At 38.3% G+C, this 17,866-nt stretch overlaps 1 protein-coding gene across 1 annotated transcript in view; it reads right to left on the bottom strand.

Annotated features, from left to right (window-relative positions):
- HDAC9 (histone deacetylase 9) overlaps positions 1-17,866 on the bottom strand; it is a 584,217-nt gene that overhangs the window by 12,749 nt on the left and 553,602 nt on the right. The window contains exon 24 of the mRNA XM_052639177.1: positions 2,297-2,444. Coding sequence (XP_052495137.1) covers positions 2,297-2,444 — 148 coding nt within the window. The remainder of the gene's footprint in view (positions 1-2,296; positions 2,445-17,866) is intronic.

Raw genomic sequence — 17,866 nt, 5'->3', positions numbered from 1 at the left:
CGCAAAAAAAAAAAAAAAGAACAAAAAATACTTACAATGGTTCCTAGCCAGGAGCATTTTATCCTTTATTCACTAGTGGTAAATGAGTCAGATATGAGTTGGCCAGGAAAAGAGCTGCTTTACCCAAAATCTTAGTGCAAAATGAGTCATCTCACTCCAAACACCAATATATTCTCCAAAATAACTGGCAAGAATTTCCTATAAAAAGAATCTTGCCTTCACCCTTTTCCATCCATTTAGCTCTCTGATTTTTCTAATTTTTCAATTTCCTGTGTACTTATAACATTGCATTCATAACAAAGGCCCAAGAACACTTCTACCTCTTTACCTCATTGTGAAAGCCATTTTTTCCTATATCGAGTAGGAGGACAATTCTGATAGCATTCCTGTGAAAAGAATAAACGCTCTGTGGCTTTCAAGGGTTTTCCCTGTCTGACTCTCTGTGATGAAATTCATGCATGGTTCAACAGAAATGCAAAAGCCAGTTCTAGAAGAATTTTTCTTTTTCACTGCTGAAAAAGTGAGTTCAAAGCCACAGAAAATATTTCAAGCAAAACCATTTTCCTTCCCATAAGAAAAATTAATCAAAATAGATACAATCTGTTTAAAGCTGATAAAGAAACATGAATTCAAGCCACAAACTTCAACTTTGTTCCCCCGTACATTAAAACATTCACATTCCCCTATTCTTTTTCTGCCATCAAATGAAGCTTAAAAATCACTGTGAACTGAAGTCAGGGTCAAGTCCCTGTAGTTTATCAGGAGTCAAGCACACTATGTACTTGAGGATAAACAAACATGCTTATAGAGCAATTCCTCCAAAGTACTGAGATTTTTATATTACATGGGTCTCACAACAGGACTTACTATTCTTAACTATTCTAAGCTCTGCAATATAACAGGAGAAATTACAGTTACACTTACAATTCACTTCACTCAGGCTAGAACTTAGCTTTGCTTCTCCATATTAAATGGATTCTAAAGAATAGCTATGCTCCTTTTACATCCAACACTAACAGATGTTAGTTTCCTAAGTTTTACAGCCCTCAAATGACAGACAGCTAACTGTATTTGGCCTTGGGAATAACTACAACACCTCTGAATTATGAACTTGGTTTGGTTCTTAGCTGGGAACAGCAGGGGGTTAGTTCATATTATCAGATGTAAAATAAGTTTTCCCTTATGCACCCATATGAAGATGCCTTTTTAAGTGGTTGTAGTAAGAAAAAACAATTGCACAAAAATGAAATCTATTATTCAATGTATCTCCTGCTCTTTATGGACAAAGCAAGATGTTAAATCCATTAAACTCTGAATACCCAGTAAAAGCAAGAAAGCTAAAACTGTTCGAATTTGTGCATTCTTGGGAAAACTGCCAACCTATGTACTAGTAGCAGGATCTGTGTTAATTAACGGTGATGTTATTGACAGAGGGAGTTCAATTTCACCCTCAGAAGCAATTTAGAAGTGCAAGCTGGCAGAGCTTTAGTAAAGCCTCACCTAGTCATCTTTAAACTGAAGAAATTGACTCTGAAATCATCCACAGACAGCACCGTTACTTTTTGTTTATGTGTGGGGGGTTTTGGTCTTCGTACATGTAAAAGAAATCCTGAATGTAGCATGGTCTGTTGAACACCAAAATGTACACACATTTCTTAAAAGGAGAAGCAATCTTAGGTCATCATTTTTTTCCCTGAAAGCTATTCATATGAAGGCATATTAAAATCAACTCCTTCCTATCATAAGGTAATATCAGACCCACGTCCACACATTCCTTTACACACATTCCTATCTCCTTGGGAGGTAACTTTTCTCTTCATCCAGTAGTTGTATGTCATGGACAGTCATAAAAGGTTACCGAACTGACAAGCCATACCTCCAGATTCTGCTTCCCTTTTCCCCCTTTGTTAGTAATCTCAGAATGATGTGAGAAAGAAAAACAGTATCTTGAAAAACAGAGATAACTAAGGAAAGAAGTCCACAGGAAGCTTTTTTCCATAATGATCTGCACAAAATTATCCACCAAGGCGTGATTTTTCTCATCATCTATCTCATCCCTCTAATCTCTGTGAACTGCAACCACATGCTCCAGCTCTGTGCTTCTCACGGAGAATGAAACACCTCAATTCCCAATAGCCGACAGCATGCGCTGTGGCCTCCATGGCTTCCGAGAAGACAGGTGGTGGAAGTGGAGGAGTCAGGTGAAGAAGAGGCTAAGGAGAGGTTCACGAGTGCTAATGATGAGCCTGGATGTAACCGAAATCAGTGATCCCCCGTCTCCATGTTGGATTCATACCTGTTGTCTTCTTGAGCAAAGGGCTGTTCCACATCCACTGTCAGGGAGGCCAGGGCAGAAACAGTCTCCGTCTCCTCTTGCAGCTGAGCCCCAGCCAGAGCACAGCCCCTTGGCATTGCCATCATCCTTACCGACTTCCAGTATTTGCCTAAAAAAAAAAAAAAAATGTCATACTGTATAGAAATTTTCGTTCAAACAGTATTAATCAGAATACTTGTATAGGTTCAACTCAGAGTAGTTGTTAAGTTAAAATTCGGAGTGTTATAAAAATTTTTTAAAAATTCACAAAGTTATAGGCAGTTGTAATTTGATTTCTTAACTTTATGATTAAGTGTTTTTCTCAGCCTAGAATGCCAAGTTGTGAAGGGTTCATATTCCCAAGCCTGAGTCTCTCCCTTGCTCAGAAGTTAATAAAGTGAGGAATAGTCCATGGTCTAATGAACTCGCCATCAGACTGACAGCTCTATCTGCATCTAAGTAAGCAAACTCTGGGGATTGTGCCCTCTGGGTAAGCCTCACGAGACTGGAAGGTAGAACTCTTACAGAGAAACTGAATGAAGTAGTAATGTGAAAAACTGCTACTTGAGCCATTAACTTTTTTTTTTTTTAATGAGGTTGGAATATTAAAGGAAAAGAAAAGCCCAGAAATGCCAGCAGGAATTGAATGGCAACTTTGCCAGAACAATCAGGTTTGTTAGTCCTGGATGTTCTTTCTTTCTCAACCCCAGGGTGTGTACTAGAACAATAACTGATTTAAAACTTTAATATATGCATTGGCTGATGTTGGCGCCCTTCCATAAGCTATACGGATGTTTCTTTTTTTTAAGGAAGGCAGGGAAAGGAAAATGAGAGGAAAATAGGAGGCAATTTCATGAGAACATGCCAGTGGGATATATATGAAAGAATAGAGTCAACAGCCTTTTTGCAGCCCCTACGCTATTTTTCTTTTCTTTGTGAAATGTTCCACAGCCCCAAAACAAAGCAGGAGAATCTCTCTAGGTGCTGACATGACTTACCTCCCCAGGTAAGAACAATCTCGGCAGCCTGACCAATTAAATGGGAAGTTGGCATGGTAAATAGCTTATATCCCAAAACAAAATAAATAAACAGAAGTCAGACTAGAGTAGAAAACACAAGTGGGTGACTACTGGATTGGGGGGGTAAGATACTGGGTTCTTGCCCCAGTTCTGCTTCTAACCATCCTAACATGCTGGCAGGGCCCTTTGGCACTTCATTCCTGCTTCTCAAAAACAGCGGGAAAACCTCAGATTCTTTCCAGCTATACCTAACTTTTCATGGTTGGCCTTTCCTTATCTTACTGCTTCACAAAGGAGTGGATGTCATTTCATCTGAGTGGGGGAGACCCAGTCTCCCCATCTACCCCCATGTCAACAGAACACTGCTACAACTTTATTGTTGGGATCACCTTGTCTGACCAAAGCCAGAAGGTTTTTAATTTGGACCAAATGATAGATATTCTAAATGAACGCATTCACGAAGTAACATTTTTTGAAACCCAAGGTTGTGCCAGATGTTGAAGGACACAAAGATGCTTCCCTAACAGCAAGGAATTCATGGTCTAGTTGAGAAAGCCCTTTGAGTTAATGAGTCATGACAATTCTATGTGGAAAAGGCCCAAGTGAATAAGAAGAATGTATACTTTTGAGGCCAGGAAGACGAGCAAAAACTTGCCAGAAAAAATAACACTTGACCAAGTATTTGAAAGACCATCAGAAGTTAGTCAAGCTCAGAGGAAGATGGTGGTGGTGAAGTATTCCTAGAAGAGGAAATAGTATATAGAAATGTGCAGAGACCCAAGTCTCTCTTTTTTACCAGGGTAACAAGTCCACTGCCAGGCACAAATGGAATGTAGGCAGGATGGAACACAATGAGAGAGATTGCTGTGGTAGGCAAGGGCTAATTAAACACACAATCTCAAAGAACATGTGATTTTGGCCATCAACTTGTAGGTGATGAGGGGCCGTGTTAAACAGAAGAGGCAGAGCATCAGGTTTAAATTTCTCAAAAACCCTTCTGGAGAGATTATGGACCACGGATCAGCAGATGATGAGAGTGGTGGCAGGAAAACCAATTTCACATCTTGGCAAAAATACAGGCAGGAAATAATGATGTCTAAACTAAAAATAAGGGACGGAACAAAAATAAAGAGATGGACTAAAGAGAGGCTTAGGAGGTGAGCAATGGAAATGTATCTTGTCTTTAATAGCTTCCTACCTCTCTCAACTGAAAGATAATCCTGAATTGACAGTTCCAATCCTAGAACCTAATTTCTCTACATCACAATGTCATTATCATGTCACCCAAGTTGGAAATGTCAAATTCCATCTGTAAGTGCTTTCACAAAATATTATTATTAGTCATTATGGTAGCACATGATATTCACAAAGAGCAGGTGATTCTGGAAATCATCACTTCCTTTTTCTCTGGAGTGACAACTGTGAGACCTCTCACAAATAAACAACTGGTGATTTTAGAGGTTAAATTATATTATAGATAATAGGAAACTAGTGTTATTGAGCTCACAGTATGTGCCAAGGACTGTGCTAGGTATTGTCACATGTATAATTTAGTTTAACCCGCATGACAAATATGCAATGTTAGATAATTTTTTCTCTAAGAACACACGGCTGACAGGCAGAGGAGTGGAAATCCTCACCCACGTCTGCCTGAGTCCAGAATGTTTCTCCCTCTGTGACCTGCTGTCCTCCTATATTTGGTCCTGTTCTATCATCTCCCTTATTTCAGTTCAGTTCATTTCAGTCGCTCAGTCATGTCCGACTCTTTGCAACCCCATGAATCGCAGCACACCAGGCCTCCCTGTCCATCACCAACTCCCAGAGTACACCCAAACTCATGTGCATCAAGTCGGTGATGCCATCCAGCCATCTCATCCTCTGTCGTCCCCTTATTCTCCTGCCCCTAATCCCTCCCAGCATCTGGGTCTTTCCAGTGAGTCAATTCTTCACATCAGGTGACCAAAGTATTAGAGTTTCAGCCTCAGCATTAGTCCTTCCAATGAACACCCAGGACTGGTCTCCTTTAGAATGGACTGGTTGGACCTCCTTGCAGTCCAAGGGACTCTCAAACGTCTTCTCCAACACCACAGTTCAAAAGCATCAATTCTTCAGTGCTCAGCTTTCTTCACAGTGCAACTCTCACATCCATACATGACCACAGGAAAAACCATAGCCTTGACTAGGCGGATCTTATTGGCAAAGTAATGTCTCTGCTTTTGAATATGCTATCTAGGGTGGTCATAACTTTCCTTCCAAGGAGTAAGCGTCTTTTAATTTCATGGCTGTAATCACCATCTGCAGTGATTTTGGAGCCCCCCAGAATAAAGTCTGACATTGTTTCCACTGTTTCCCCTTCTATTTCCCATGAAGTGATGGGACCAGATACAATGATCTTAGTTTTCTGAATGTTGAGCTTTAAGCCAACTTTTTCACTCCACTTTCACTTTCAAGAGGCTTTTTAGTTCCTCTTCACTTTCTGCCATAAAGGTGGTGTCATCTGCATATCTGAGGTTATTGATATTTCTCCTGGCAATCTTGATTCCAGCTTGTGCTTCTTCCAGCCCAGCATTTCTCATGATGTACTCTGCATATAAGTTAAATAAGCAGGGTGACAATATACAGCCTTGACACACTCCTTTTCCTATTTGGAACCAGTCTGCGGTTCCATGTCCAGTTCTAACTGTTGCTTCCTGACCTGCATACAGATTTCTCCAGAGGCAGGTCAGGTGGTCTGGTATTCCCATCTCTTTCAGAATTTTCCACAGTTTATTGTGATCCACACAGTCAAAGGCTTTGGCATAGTCAATAAAGCAGAAATAGATGTTTTTCTGGAACTCTCTTGCTTTTTTGATGATCCAGCGGATGTTGGCAGTTTAATCTCTGGTTCCTCTGCCTTTTCTAAAACCAGCTTGAACATCTGGACATTCACAGTTCACGTATTGCTGAAGCCTGGCTTGGAGAATTTTGAGCATTACTTTACTAGCGTGTGAGATGAGTGCAATTGTGTGGTAGTTTGAGCATTCTTTGGCATTGCCTTTCTTTGGAATTGGAATGAGAACTGACCTTTTCCAGTCCTGTGGCCACTGCTGAGTTTTCCAAATGTGCTGGCACATTGAGTGCAGCACTTTCACAGAATCATCTTTCAGCATTTGAAATAGCTCTACTGGAATTCCATCACCTCCACTAGCTTTGCTCATAGTGATGCTTTCTAAGGCCCACTTGACTTTACATTCCAGGATGTCTGGCTCTAGGTGTGTGATCACACCCTGGTGATAATCTGGGTTGTAAATATCTTTTTTGTACAGTTCTTCTGTGTATTCTTGCCACCTCTTTGTAATATCTTCTACTTCTATTGGGTCCATACTGTTTCTGTCCTTTATCGACCTCATCTTTGCATGAAATGTTCCCTTGGTATCTTTTTCTTGAAGAGATCTCTAGTCTTTCCCATTCTGTTGTTTTCCTCTATTTCTTTGCACTGATCGCTGAGGAAGACTTTTTTATCTCTCCTTGCTATTCTTTGGAACTCTGTATTTCAGATGGGAATATCTTTCCTTTTCTCCTTTGCTTTTTGCTTCTCTTCTTTTCACAGCTGCTTGTAAGTCCTTCTCAGACAGTCATTTTACTTTTCTACGTTTCTTTTCCATGAGGATGGTCTTGATCCTTGTCTCCTGTACAATGTCACGAACCTCCGTCCATAGTTCATCAGGCACTCTATCTATCAGATCTAGTCCCTTAAATCTATTTCTCACTTCCAGTGTATAATCATAAGGGATTTGATTTAGGTCATACCTGAATGGTCTAGTGGTTTTCCCTGCTTTCCTCAATTTAATTCTGAATGGCAATAAGGAGTTCATGATCTGAGCCACAGTCAGCTCCCAGTCTTGTTTTTGCTGAATGTATAGAGCTTCTCCATCTTTGGCTGCAAAGAATATAATCAATTTGATTCTGGGTGTTGACCATCTGATGTCCATGTGTAGAGTCTTCTCTTGTGTTGTTGGAAGAGGGTGTTTGCTATGACCAGTGCGTTCTCTTGGCAAAACTCTATTAGCCTTTGCCCTGCTTCATTCTGTACTCCAAGGCCAAATTTGCCTGTTACTCCAGGTGTTTCTTGACTTCCTACTTTTGCATTCCAGTCCCCTATAATGAAAAGGACATCTTTTGGGGGTGTTAGTTCTAAAAGGTCTTGTAGGTCCTCATAGAACTGTTCAACTTCAGGTTCCTCAGCGTTACTGGTTGGGGCATAGGCTTGGATCACTGTGATATTGAATGGTTTGCTGTGGAAATGAACAGAGATCATTCTGTTGTTTTTGAGATTGCATCCAAGTACTGCATTTCAGACTCTTTTGTTGACCATGATGGCTACTCCATTTCTTCTAAGGGATTCCTGCCCACAGTAGTAGATATAATGGTCATCTGAGTTAAATTCACCCATTTCAGTCCATTTTAGTTCACTGATTCCTAGAATGTTGACGTTCACTCTTGCCATCTCCTGTTTGACCACTTCCCATTTGCCTTGATTCATGGACCTAACATTCCAGGTTCCTATGCAATATTGCTCTTTATAGCATCGGACCTTGCTTCTATCACCAGTCACATCCACACCATCCACAAAAATATACAAATAGACTCAATATATGAAATCTGAAAAGAATTAGGCACATGGCAAACAGTTTTATATATTATATCAAAGAAATGATCTTTGGTAATAACAGATTACCTTTCTCCCTTAGATATGTGACTCCGTTGATCCTCCTTTCTCTGACTTTATGGCATGGGTTTATCACACCTTGTGAGACAACCATGTAGAGACTAGTCATTTCTCATTAGCTAAATTTCTCCGTCTACTGAAAACGCCTGGTCGCTTCACTGATGAAGCTGTCATGAAACTGGAGACAAGTGCTCACAGAAGAGTATCCCTTTTTAAAGTCATGGGTTTCCTACCACTTGGCTGAAGGCACTGTCAGGCACAGTCCTCCTTGAACCTGTGGAGCCTACCCCAAGTTTCTGAGGCCTGTAGGGTTGTCTGCCGCAGAACTGTATTGCTAGAGTTCCCACGGTCCATGTGGGTAGCTTTCTTCAAACCGGGTACCTAACTGAGAAGAGAATCAGAGGTCTGTTTCATGCAATTTCAACCAAGAGTTGCCTAGTGTCACTGGAAGGTCTATTGACTAAGCTAATTGTGTGAAATTTTTCTTTTGAGTATTTCGGGCTCTAAAGGGAGCACTGAAAGTCAAGATTTATAGATTGAAGACCCCATACTAGCCCAAGTAAGTCATCTGGGAACAATGTCCACATTATAAAATGATGGTGGTGGGACTGATGATGGTGAAAGATCTCTTCCTGCTCTAATTATAAATGGTTGTGATTCTTCTGATTTCATATTACGTATCACTCTTGGATATTATCAGAATAAATTTGTTACAGCAGAAAACCTCACATTTCTGTGAGCCTATGAACCCCTGAAGAGGTCAGCAAATTGTTTTAGATAATATGGCACATCAGAATAACCCAGAGTTTTCATTTTCAAGCATTGTATTTCTCCCTCAGTAAGAGACATCTTTACTCCCCAAATGCAATCAGGACAGAAGGGCAATTTAAATAAAATCATTCAGCAGAAATGACAGTTATCCTTCAAAGTTTAGTCTTTATGTATATGAGTACTGAGACAGATCTTAAATAGCTGAGACCTTTTCAATAAAATTTATCATGTATTAAATATCCTGCTAAGTTAAGATTAAACATTCAAAGCTTGGCTTTTATCCAAATGTACAAAGTTCTTCACTCAGAAATAATCCCAGACTTTAAATTAAATAAAGCCTTTAGCAATGCCTATAAAAACAAGGGAAATATTCTACATTAATAATACACTTATAAGTGACTCTTTCTTTATAAATAATAATTAAAATGGAGGTATGTATAGGAAGACTGTGCAATATGTAGTCAATTCAAACCACACAATTTATGGGTTATATTTTCACATGATGGGTAGTTTTTTTTTGTTTTCACCTACAGAAACATATGTGCTAGAAAAGTCCTATCTGTTGGCATGGGAATAACAGCCCCATTAGCACATAAGAGAAATGAGGCAAGATTTACTGCTTTTTCAGGAGCTGCTGTTCATCAAGTAGAATATTAGTAACCAGCCACCACTGTGTTGTTCTCCTAAGGAAATAACACTGGCAAAAGAGAGAGGCTTTCCATTAAAACTGGACATAGACAATCCCTCTTTGATCATATATTCTATCCTTATTCATTTTTCCTACTCTATTAATCTTCCCACTGTTCAGCACTTTTTGAGGGGGTAGTTATTTGGTCTCATTATTTGGTAAAAGGTAAAGCAAAGAATGAACCTAAAAGGTAAAAACTAGATAACAGAATGCAGACAGTGAAGAATTAGAGGCGGGGGACCCAGATGGAGTGTCAGTGGGTCAGACAGGAGCCATGAGAGGACTTCAGGCAGGGGCTGTTTCTCAGACTTCAGCATAAACCAGGCTTTTGATAATGATCAGTTTGGAAAAATAGGTACTTGTTGACACATGAAGGTCTGTGGTCGGTGTTAGAAATAACACATCCACCAGATGTTTTCCCAACCAAAGCCTTGTGAGATTCTGAAAAGCTCTTGATACCACAATCTCACCCTTCCATCACCACTGGGAGCCTTAGACTCACTTCTCCAATATGTTCTTGCCACTTAAATGATGACCTCTTTTGTCATTACATACCATATTACCATAGGAAAAGAAGCTGGCACTGACATAAAGTTCTTCCAGCTCCTTCAACCTTAGAGATTAACACCTGAAACTTACAAGGGGTTTATTGTTGTTGTTCAATTGCTAAGTCGTGTCCCACTGTGACCCCACGGTCCGCAGCACACCAGGCTTGCCTGTCCTCACTACCTCCTGGAATTTGCTCAAATTCACGTCCATTGAGTCAGTGACGCTATCTAACCATCTCATCTTCTGCCACCTTCTTCTCCTTTTGCCTTCAATCTTTCCCAGCATGAGGGTTTTTTCCCAGTGTGTCACCTCTTCCCATCAGGTGGCCAAAGTACTGGAGCTTCAGCTTCAGCATCAGTCCTTTCAATGAATGTCCAGGGTTGATTTCCTTTAGAATTTACAAGGGGCTAGGTTCAGGGATTCTCCAGAGCTCAGAGCTTGTTAATGCTTTTGAAATTCATTTCTGTATTCTTCCTTCTATTGTCATTCAATTTATCACCCACACTGCTATGAGAGTCCTTATAAAACACGTCTGATAACTTTGCTCCCGTTTTAGAATACTAAATCCTTAGAGAAGAGTAAATGCCCCCACTGGCAGCCCAGGAGTTCCACACTGTGATCTCTGTCTTTCAGGTTCAGGAAGATATATTTTTTTTTAGCTAAATGGACTTTCTGGGATCCAGTGCACTGTATATATGCAAAAACAGAGATGTATTGGAAGTTGGTGTATAAATAGAGTGATCAGGTAATTCTTCATCCATGTTGGGGCAATTCTGAGGTTTAAAATGGGGCTAAAAATAAAAACTATATGTTGCAGAAATACTTATTAGCCAACAATTTATCTTTAATCTGTGGACCTATAAAAAAATCCTATTCAAAAATTATTTGCACAACTATTAGTTATTTTTTCTAAAAAATAAAAATAGCACAATTCATATATGCCAAAGCATACAACCAACTCTTAAAACATTATCTAAACATTAGAAAACAACAAATCGAATTATGACTTTTGATAAATGTTCACATATGTTATCAGTTTTGTGGTCATATATCTTACTGATACAGTTATCAGTGGTATTTTTTGTTTCAAAATGGTCTAAACGTTTTAGATTCATAAAATTGCCTGAAATTTTCTTCAAAGGAGAATTTTACAGTCAAAGAATTTTAAATGGTGGCATCTTTACTCTTCTTGAGAGACTGTAATATTTCTGGTAGACAAATACTGTCTCTACAAGTGCAGGGTTATCTGTCAAGCTCAGAGCAGTATCTGCTAAATGTGGAATATTTTCACTTCCAGTTTTTAAAATACTGAAGTATTTCAAGCCAAATATTTCATAACAACTGCCCCTTTCCTCCTTTCAGAGTACCTTTGGCAAATATTTTATGTAAGCCAAACTTATCAAAAAAGTTTTCTCCATTGGTAACTTCAAATTTTAGTCACCAAATTTAGATACTGCAAAATCATTTGACTTGTCAAATTTCATTACATTACAGGACAGAAAATAAATTTATCCCGCTAAGAATAATTATATCAATGATTCTATCAACAAATATACATCTTTGAAAACCTAGTTACAGATTTTCAAAGTCAAATCTTATACATAATTTGAGTGCTTATTCTTTAGTAGGTTCATTGATTCCTTTGCTTTTTTAGGGATCAATTTAAATATTTTCCTTTTGCAAACAGTGTTTCCTGTAATTGTAATTCTTTAAAAGTTCCAAAGGTTATATTTTTGTTTCATTTTATGACTATTTCTTATCAGCTTCATTGAGGTATAGTTTTATATAGTCAATCAAACTTACTAGCTTTAAGGGCAGGTTATGATGCATTCTGGTAAATGCAACAATTAAAGCATATAATATTCTCTTCAACCTCAAAAGTTCCTTTTTGGCTCTTTGGAGTTAATTTCTTACTCTTCTTCTTGGTCCCTAACAATCACTAAAATTCTGCCTTGTACTACTGCCTTTTCTAGAATTTCATAGGAATGGAAGCATATACTATGTAGTCTTTAACGTCTTTCACTTAACATAATATTTTGGAGAGTCAAAAGATTTCTTCATTGGAATCCCCTGGTGGCCCAGTGGTTAGGACTCCTGCTTACCCTGCAGGGGGCATGGGTTTGATCCCTGTTTGGGGAACTAAGATCTCTTGCTGCGTAGACTGCTCCCCGGCCCCCAAAATTTCTATATCATCTTTGTCTTGGTTTCTTTAAATGTAAGTGTATGCTTTTTCTTCTGCCTGGTTTCTTAGATGTTCCTCAGTGTGATTTTATTCATATTTATTCTGCCAGTGACTGATCAAATTTCTTGGATTTGTGGATGTGTAATTTTCAGCAGATTTATGAAATGTTTTCCCATTATTTCTTCAAATATTTTCCCCAATGCTACCTTTTGTGGGACTCCAATTATAGGTATATTAAAATGAGTCATATTGTTCCATATACCACTAATATACTTTTTCAGTATTTTTCTCTCTATTCTTCACTTTGGATACTTTCTGTTCTTCAACTTCACTGTTTCCAACCCTCCCTCCCCACCCCCACTTTTTTTCTTTCGTCTTCTATAACATATAATCTACCAATAATCCTTCTAGGTTGCAGAATTTTTAAATTTCAAATTTTAAAAAAATTGTCTATAAAACTTCCTTTTTTTATTTTTTGGCATTTTTCAGTTTTCTCTGCACTGTTTGCACTTTCCTCTTTACACTGCAAGTAACTTTCTCGTCTGCTAATTTCATCATACTTTGCATTTGGATGCTTGATGTTAATTTGAACATTTTTGGTCGAATTTTGTTGTGTTCTTTGAAAGCACTGGGCTTTGTTTGAGCTTGCAGTTAAATTACTTGAAATCAGAATGAACTTTTTGAGGGTACTTGTACTCTGTTAGACCAATTCCAGGGCAGGCTTTCCCTATAACTAAGATGAAATCATTTGATATCTCTACATGATGCCTTGTATATTACAAGATCGTTCTACTCTAGCTAGTGGGAATGAAAACTATTCCCAGTTCTGTTTGAAGTCCTTGAATTGTTTAACCGACAGTTTTCCACTGGTTAGTTCCCCAACCTTGTGGAGTTTTACCTCATGTATGGAAAGGTAAATAAGTCAACTGTTTCAGGAAACTTATAGATACACAGAGCTCTTTCTTTGTGTAGCAACTTCATCCCAAATATTCTGCCTCAAAAATTCCAGTCACTTCAATTTCCCCAAACTCTGATCACTTTATCTTCAACTCAGAAAAACTGCTGGACTTACTATTTGAAGTCTCTCTCCCTATGCTCCACCTGGAACTTGCCACTTATTAAAGTCCACGCAATTGGAAAAATTTTGTTTTTCCTGTTTCCTGCTAGGATCACCGGCCTTCATTGTCTGCTGCTCAGTGCCCACAAACAGCCTTCCACACTGTTTCCACATTGTTGGCGGGTATGCAAATTGGTGCAGCCACTATGGAAAATAGTATGAAGGTTCCTCAAAACACTGGACTGGCCATACGATCCAGCAGTCCCACTCCTGGGCATACATCCTGACAAAGCTATAATTAAAAGAGAAACACGCATCCTTATGTTCATAGCGGTGCTATTCACAATAGCCAAAACATGGAAACAACCTAAATGCCCATCGACAGGTGACTGGATAAAGATGTGGTACATGGATATAACAGAATACTACTCAGCCATACAGAAGGATGAAATAATGCCTGCTCTCTGCCGGAACCTGGATGGACCTAGCAATGATAATACTAATTGAGGTTAAATCAGAAAGAGAAAGACAAATACCATATATCACTGACATGTGGAATCTAAAATATGACACAACTGAATTTATCTACAAAACAGAAACAGACTCAGATATAATCTAAAAGACTTTTGGCTGTCAAGGGGGGAGGGTGGTTAGAGAGAAATGGATTAGGAGTTTGGGATTAGCAGATGCAAAGTATTCTATATAGAATGGATAAGCTACAAGGTCCTACTGCATAGAACAGGGAACCCTATTCAATATCCTGTGATAAACCATAATAGAAAATGATATGAAAAAAAGTATGTGTAACTGAGTCACTTTGCTGTATACAGTAGAAATTAACACAACACTGTAAATAAACTATGCATCAGTAAAATAAATTTTTTAAAAAGTATTTGTATATTTTTTCTTAGTTTCCTTTTATTTCTGATCAACAGGCAATTCTTACATATGTAGTTATTTCTTCATCTGTGGGGTTAGAGGTCCATTTATTGAATATTTTGACTAGTGAATTCTGATAAGAAAATGTAATCAAAATTCAGAAAGCTCATTTATAAAATGTTCAATATTATTATAGAATAGTCCTCTCAAACATTTCTAAAGCATGATTGATAATGGGCAACAAAGAGAGAAATTTTGTACTGCTATGCTGAAAATGTTTCTTTATCATCAATATCAGTTGTATTTTAAAATCTGTGTATTTCATTTAATTGCATTTCACCCTATGTTTACATAGAGTTATTTTAAATTTTGAGAAAAATACCATAATCTTTCACTGATAGACTATCATCAATATATTTTTATATACTTATAATTATATTAAGTTTTTAATAAAATTGAAGGAATTTGGTACTATGTAATTAATGCTAAAATGCATTTCTGTTCTTTAAAAATAAGCTATGCTCTAGAAAAATTTAAATATGTGTATTAATATGAAATCAAAGATTGTATTGTCAGTGTTAGATTTTTCACTGTAATTTATAACAGCACCTATATTAATGTCCTAAGTTTTATTTTTGGTAGATTTATCTCCAAAAACCTTAATTCTGTGAACTGAATGAAAAATTTCAAACCATTATTAAAATTAACTAATTTTTTTTTTGCTTAAAGTATCCTAAGGACACTGCATCTTCAACCAAGATATTCTTCTAGCCACATCAACAAATAAATATTATCTCACTTTGGAGCTTGAAAAAAAACAACTACAAATTGGAAAAATTGAAAAAATGACATTAAAAACAAAAGCACAGTCATTTTTTCTAAATAAAAATTCATTCTTCACGAGTAATAGTTAAATGCACCTTCTGCAACTGCACTTGTTAAATTGTTCCCTGTGGTCTTCAGTTCAGTCGCTCAGTCGTGTTCGACACTTTGCAACCCAATGAACCACAGTATTCCAGGCCTCCCTATCCACCACCAACTCCCGGAGTTCACCCAAACTCATGTCCACTGAGTCGGTGATGCCATCCAGCCATCTCATCCTCTGTCGTCACCTTCTCCTCCTGCCCTCAATCTTTCCCAGCATCAGGGTCTTTTCAAATCAGTCAGCTCTTTGCATCAGGTGTCCAAAGTACTGGAGTCTCAGCTTCAACATCAGTCCTTCCAATGAACACCCAGGACTGATCTCCTTTAGAATGGACTGGTTGGATCTCTTTGCAGTCCAAGGGACTCTCAAGAGTCTTCTCCAACACCACAGTTCAAAAGCATCAATTCTTCAGTGCTCAGCTTTCTTTACAGTCCACATCTCACATCCATACATGAGTACTGGAAAAACCATAGCCTTGACTAGATGGACCTTTGTCGACAAAGTAATGTCTCTGCTTTTGAATATACTGTCTAGGTTGGTCATAACTTTCCTTCCAAGGAGTAAGCGTCTTTTAATTTCATGGCTGCAATCACCATCTGCAGTGATTTTGGAGCCCCCCAAAATAAAGTCAGCCATTGTTTCCACTGTTTCCCCATCTGTTTGCCATGAAGTGATGGGACCGGATGCCATGATCTTTGTTTTCTGAATGTTGAGCTCTAAGCCAACTTTTTCACTCTCCTCTTTGACTTTCATCAAGAGGTTCTTTAGTTCTTCTTCACTTTCTGCCATAAGGGTGGTGTCATCTGCATATCTGAGGTTATTGATATTTCTCTCAGCAATCTAATTCATCTTTTATTCTTTGTTTGGTTGTCTGTGGCCTACTTCTTTTTAAAACATTAAGAATTAATTTTTATTTTTTGGTGGTACCACGCAGCATGTGGGATTTTAGTTCCCCAATGAGGTATCAAATCTATACCCTCTGCACTGGAAGTATGGAGTTTTAACCATTAGACTGCCAGGAAGTCCCATGTTTTGTTCTGTTTTTAATGATGACTACATTTTACTGCTCCTGATTCAGTAACACTGTGTCTTCAGTGTTCATGTCACTCATGATATTACACGTCTCCATGATGAATGATCAATACTAAACATTTTGTGCAAGTTACATCTTCCTTATCAACTTTCCTGGGAAATAATAACTGAGTACTAAATTCTGGTATTTCTTGAACACATTTTATCCATACTTAACCCTTGATTCCCCACATTCACCCCAATCCCACCTTCTGACAACTTGGTGGCTTCAAGGCATGTCTGAAGCTGTGGCTACAGCACACTTGTCTGGTGCATCGGGTGACAGAAATGATGAATATTTCTCCCTGCATCTCCTAAATCAGAAATCTAGGTGTCCTTTACAACTGGTGTTTTGGTTGATGTCTGTTATTTTAATATTCCATTCCAGATACTACTTGGTTCAGATTTTTCCTTTTTCAGAAACCAAATTGGCCCCACGCCTGTTTTTCTTTTTTGTAAATAAAGATTCACTGAAACACAGCCATGCTCATTACACATTGGCTATGACTTGCTATGATGGAAGAGTTAGGCAGTTCAAACACAAGGCCTTATGTAGTTACTGTCCAGCATTGTACAGAAAAGAATTTGCTGAACTCTGATTTAAAGCAAGGAGGTATAGAGATGAATGTGCCTTATTTTGTAAACGATCACTGTTGCATCACTTAAGAGAAGCAAAAATGGAGAAAGCAAGAGTGGCTTTGGGTAAACCACTTTGTAGGATCTAGAAACAGTACAGAAGAAAGGCCTGATTTGGGATGGTAGCCACTGGAATAGAAATAACTGGTTGGGTAGATGAAATGTTTAAGGAGTACAGCAAGCAGGATGGGGTAATGGATTGGACATAGAACAGAAACGGAAAGAACAAGAGGAATATAACTCCTAGATTCCTGTCTAGAAAAACTAGAAGGATACTGGTGCTGTCTGCTGGACTAATAAACCTGGGAGAGGCTGAGCTTTGGGGGAAGAATAGTGACAATGGCTTTGGGCATGTTGACTAGATGTGCCTTTGTGGTATCAAGGGGTTGATGCTGAGCTAGAAGTTTAGGAGACATCTGGAACTCAGGTGTGAGCAGAAGATTTAAAATTTTTAACTATTCATATAGAGATGACGATGAAGCTATGGTCTGGAAGGAAAATAACAATAAGTAAAATGATAAGAAATATTTACTAAGTGCCTATGGATATGCCTATGAAAATGTGCTCCATATGTAATCATTTCAAAACCATCATGTAAGATAATTTCATTTTCCTTATTTTACAATTGAGAAAACTGAAGTAAAGAGGGTTAAAATAACTTTTCCATATTACATGCTCAAGAAAAGCATATGGAGTGTGAAAAGCATTTAGGTAAGGATGGTGGGCTCGCTCAGCAGAGATTCTGTATTTAATGTGGCAGCTAGAGGAGTTCTGAAGGTTTCCAACAGCTCGTTTGGTTGGCTGGCTACAACATGGACCAAAAAGTGGCCCGCAGGAAGTGATTTAGAAATGTCAAACCTGCCTTCATTTAATGAAAAGGAAGGGATTCAAAGACTTTGGGAGATTGGAATGTTAGAGTGTATTTGTCTGAAGCCAAGTCAAAGGGACATAGCAGCCAGTCTAAGAGATCTCTGAATAGCCAGAGCTTGAACAACTGGAATAAAAAAAATTAATAATGATGGTACTGGATGATAACACATATTATAAATATCTGAGATCCATTCTGA

Source organism: Budorcas taxicolor, chromosome 4 (assembly GCF_023091745.1).
Source record: "Budorcas taxicolor isolate Tak-1 chromosome 4, Takin1.1, whole genome shotgun sequence".
Taxonomy (NCBI): Eukaryota; Metazoa; Chordata; class Mammalia; order Artiodactyla; family Bovidae; genus Budorcas; species Budorcas taxicolor.
This window is presented reverse-complemented; position numbering and strand designations above follow the sequence as displayed.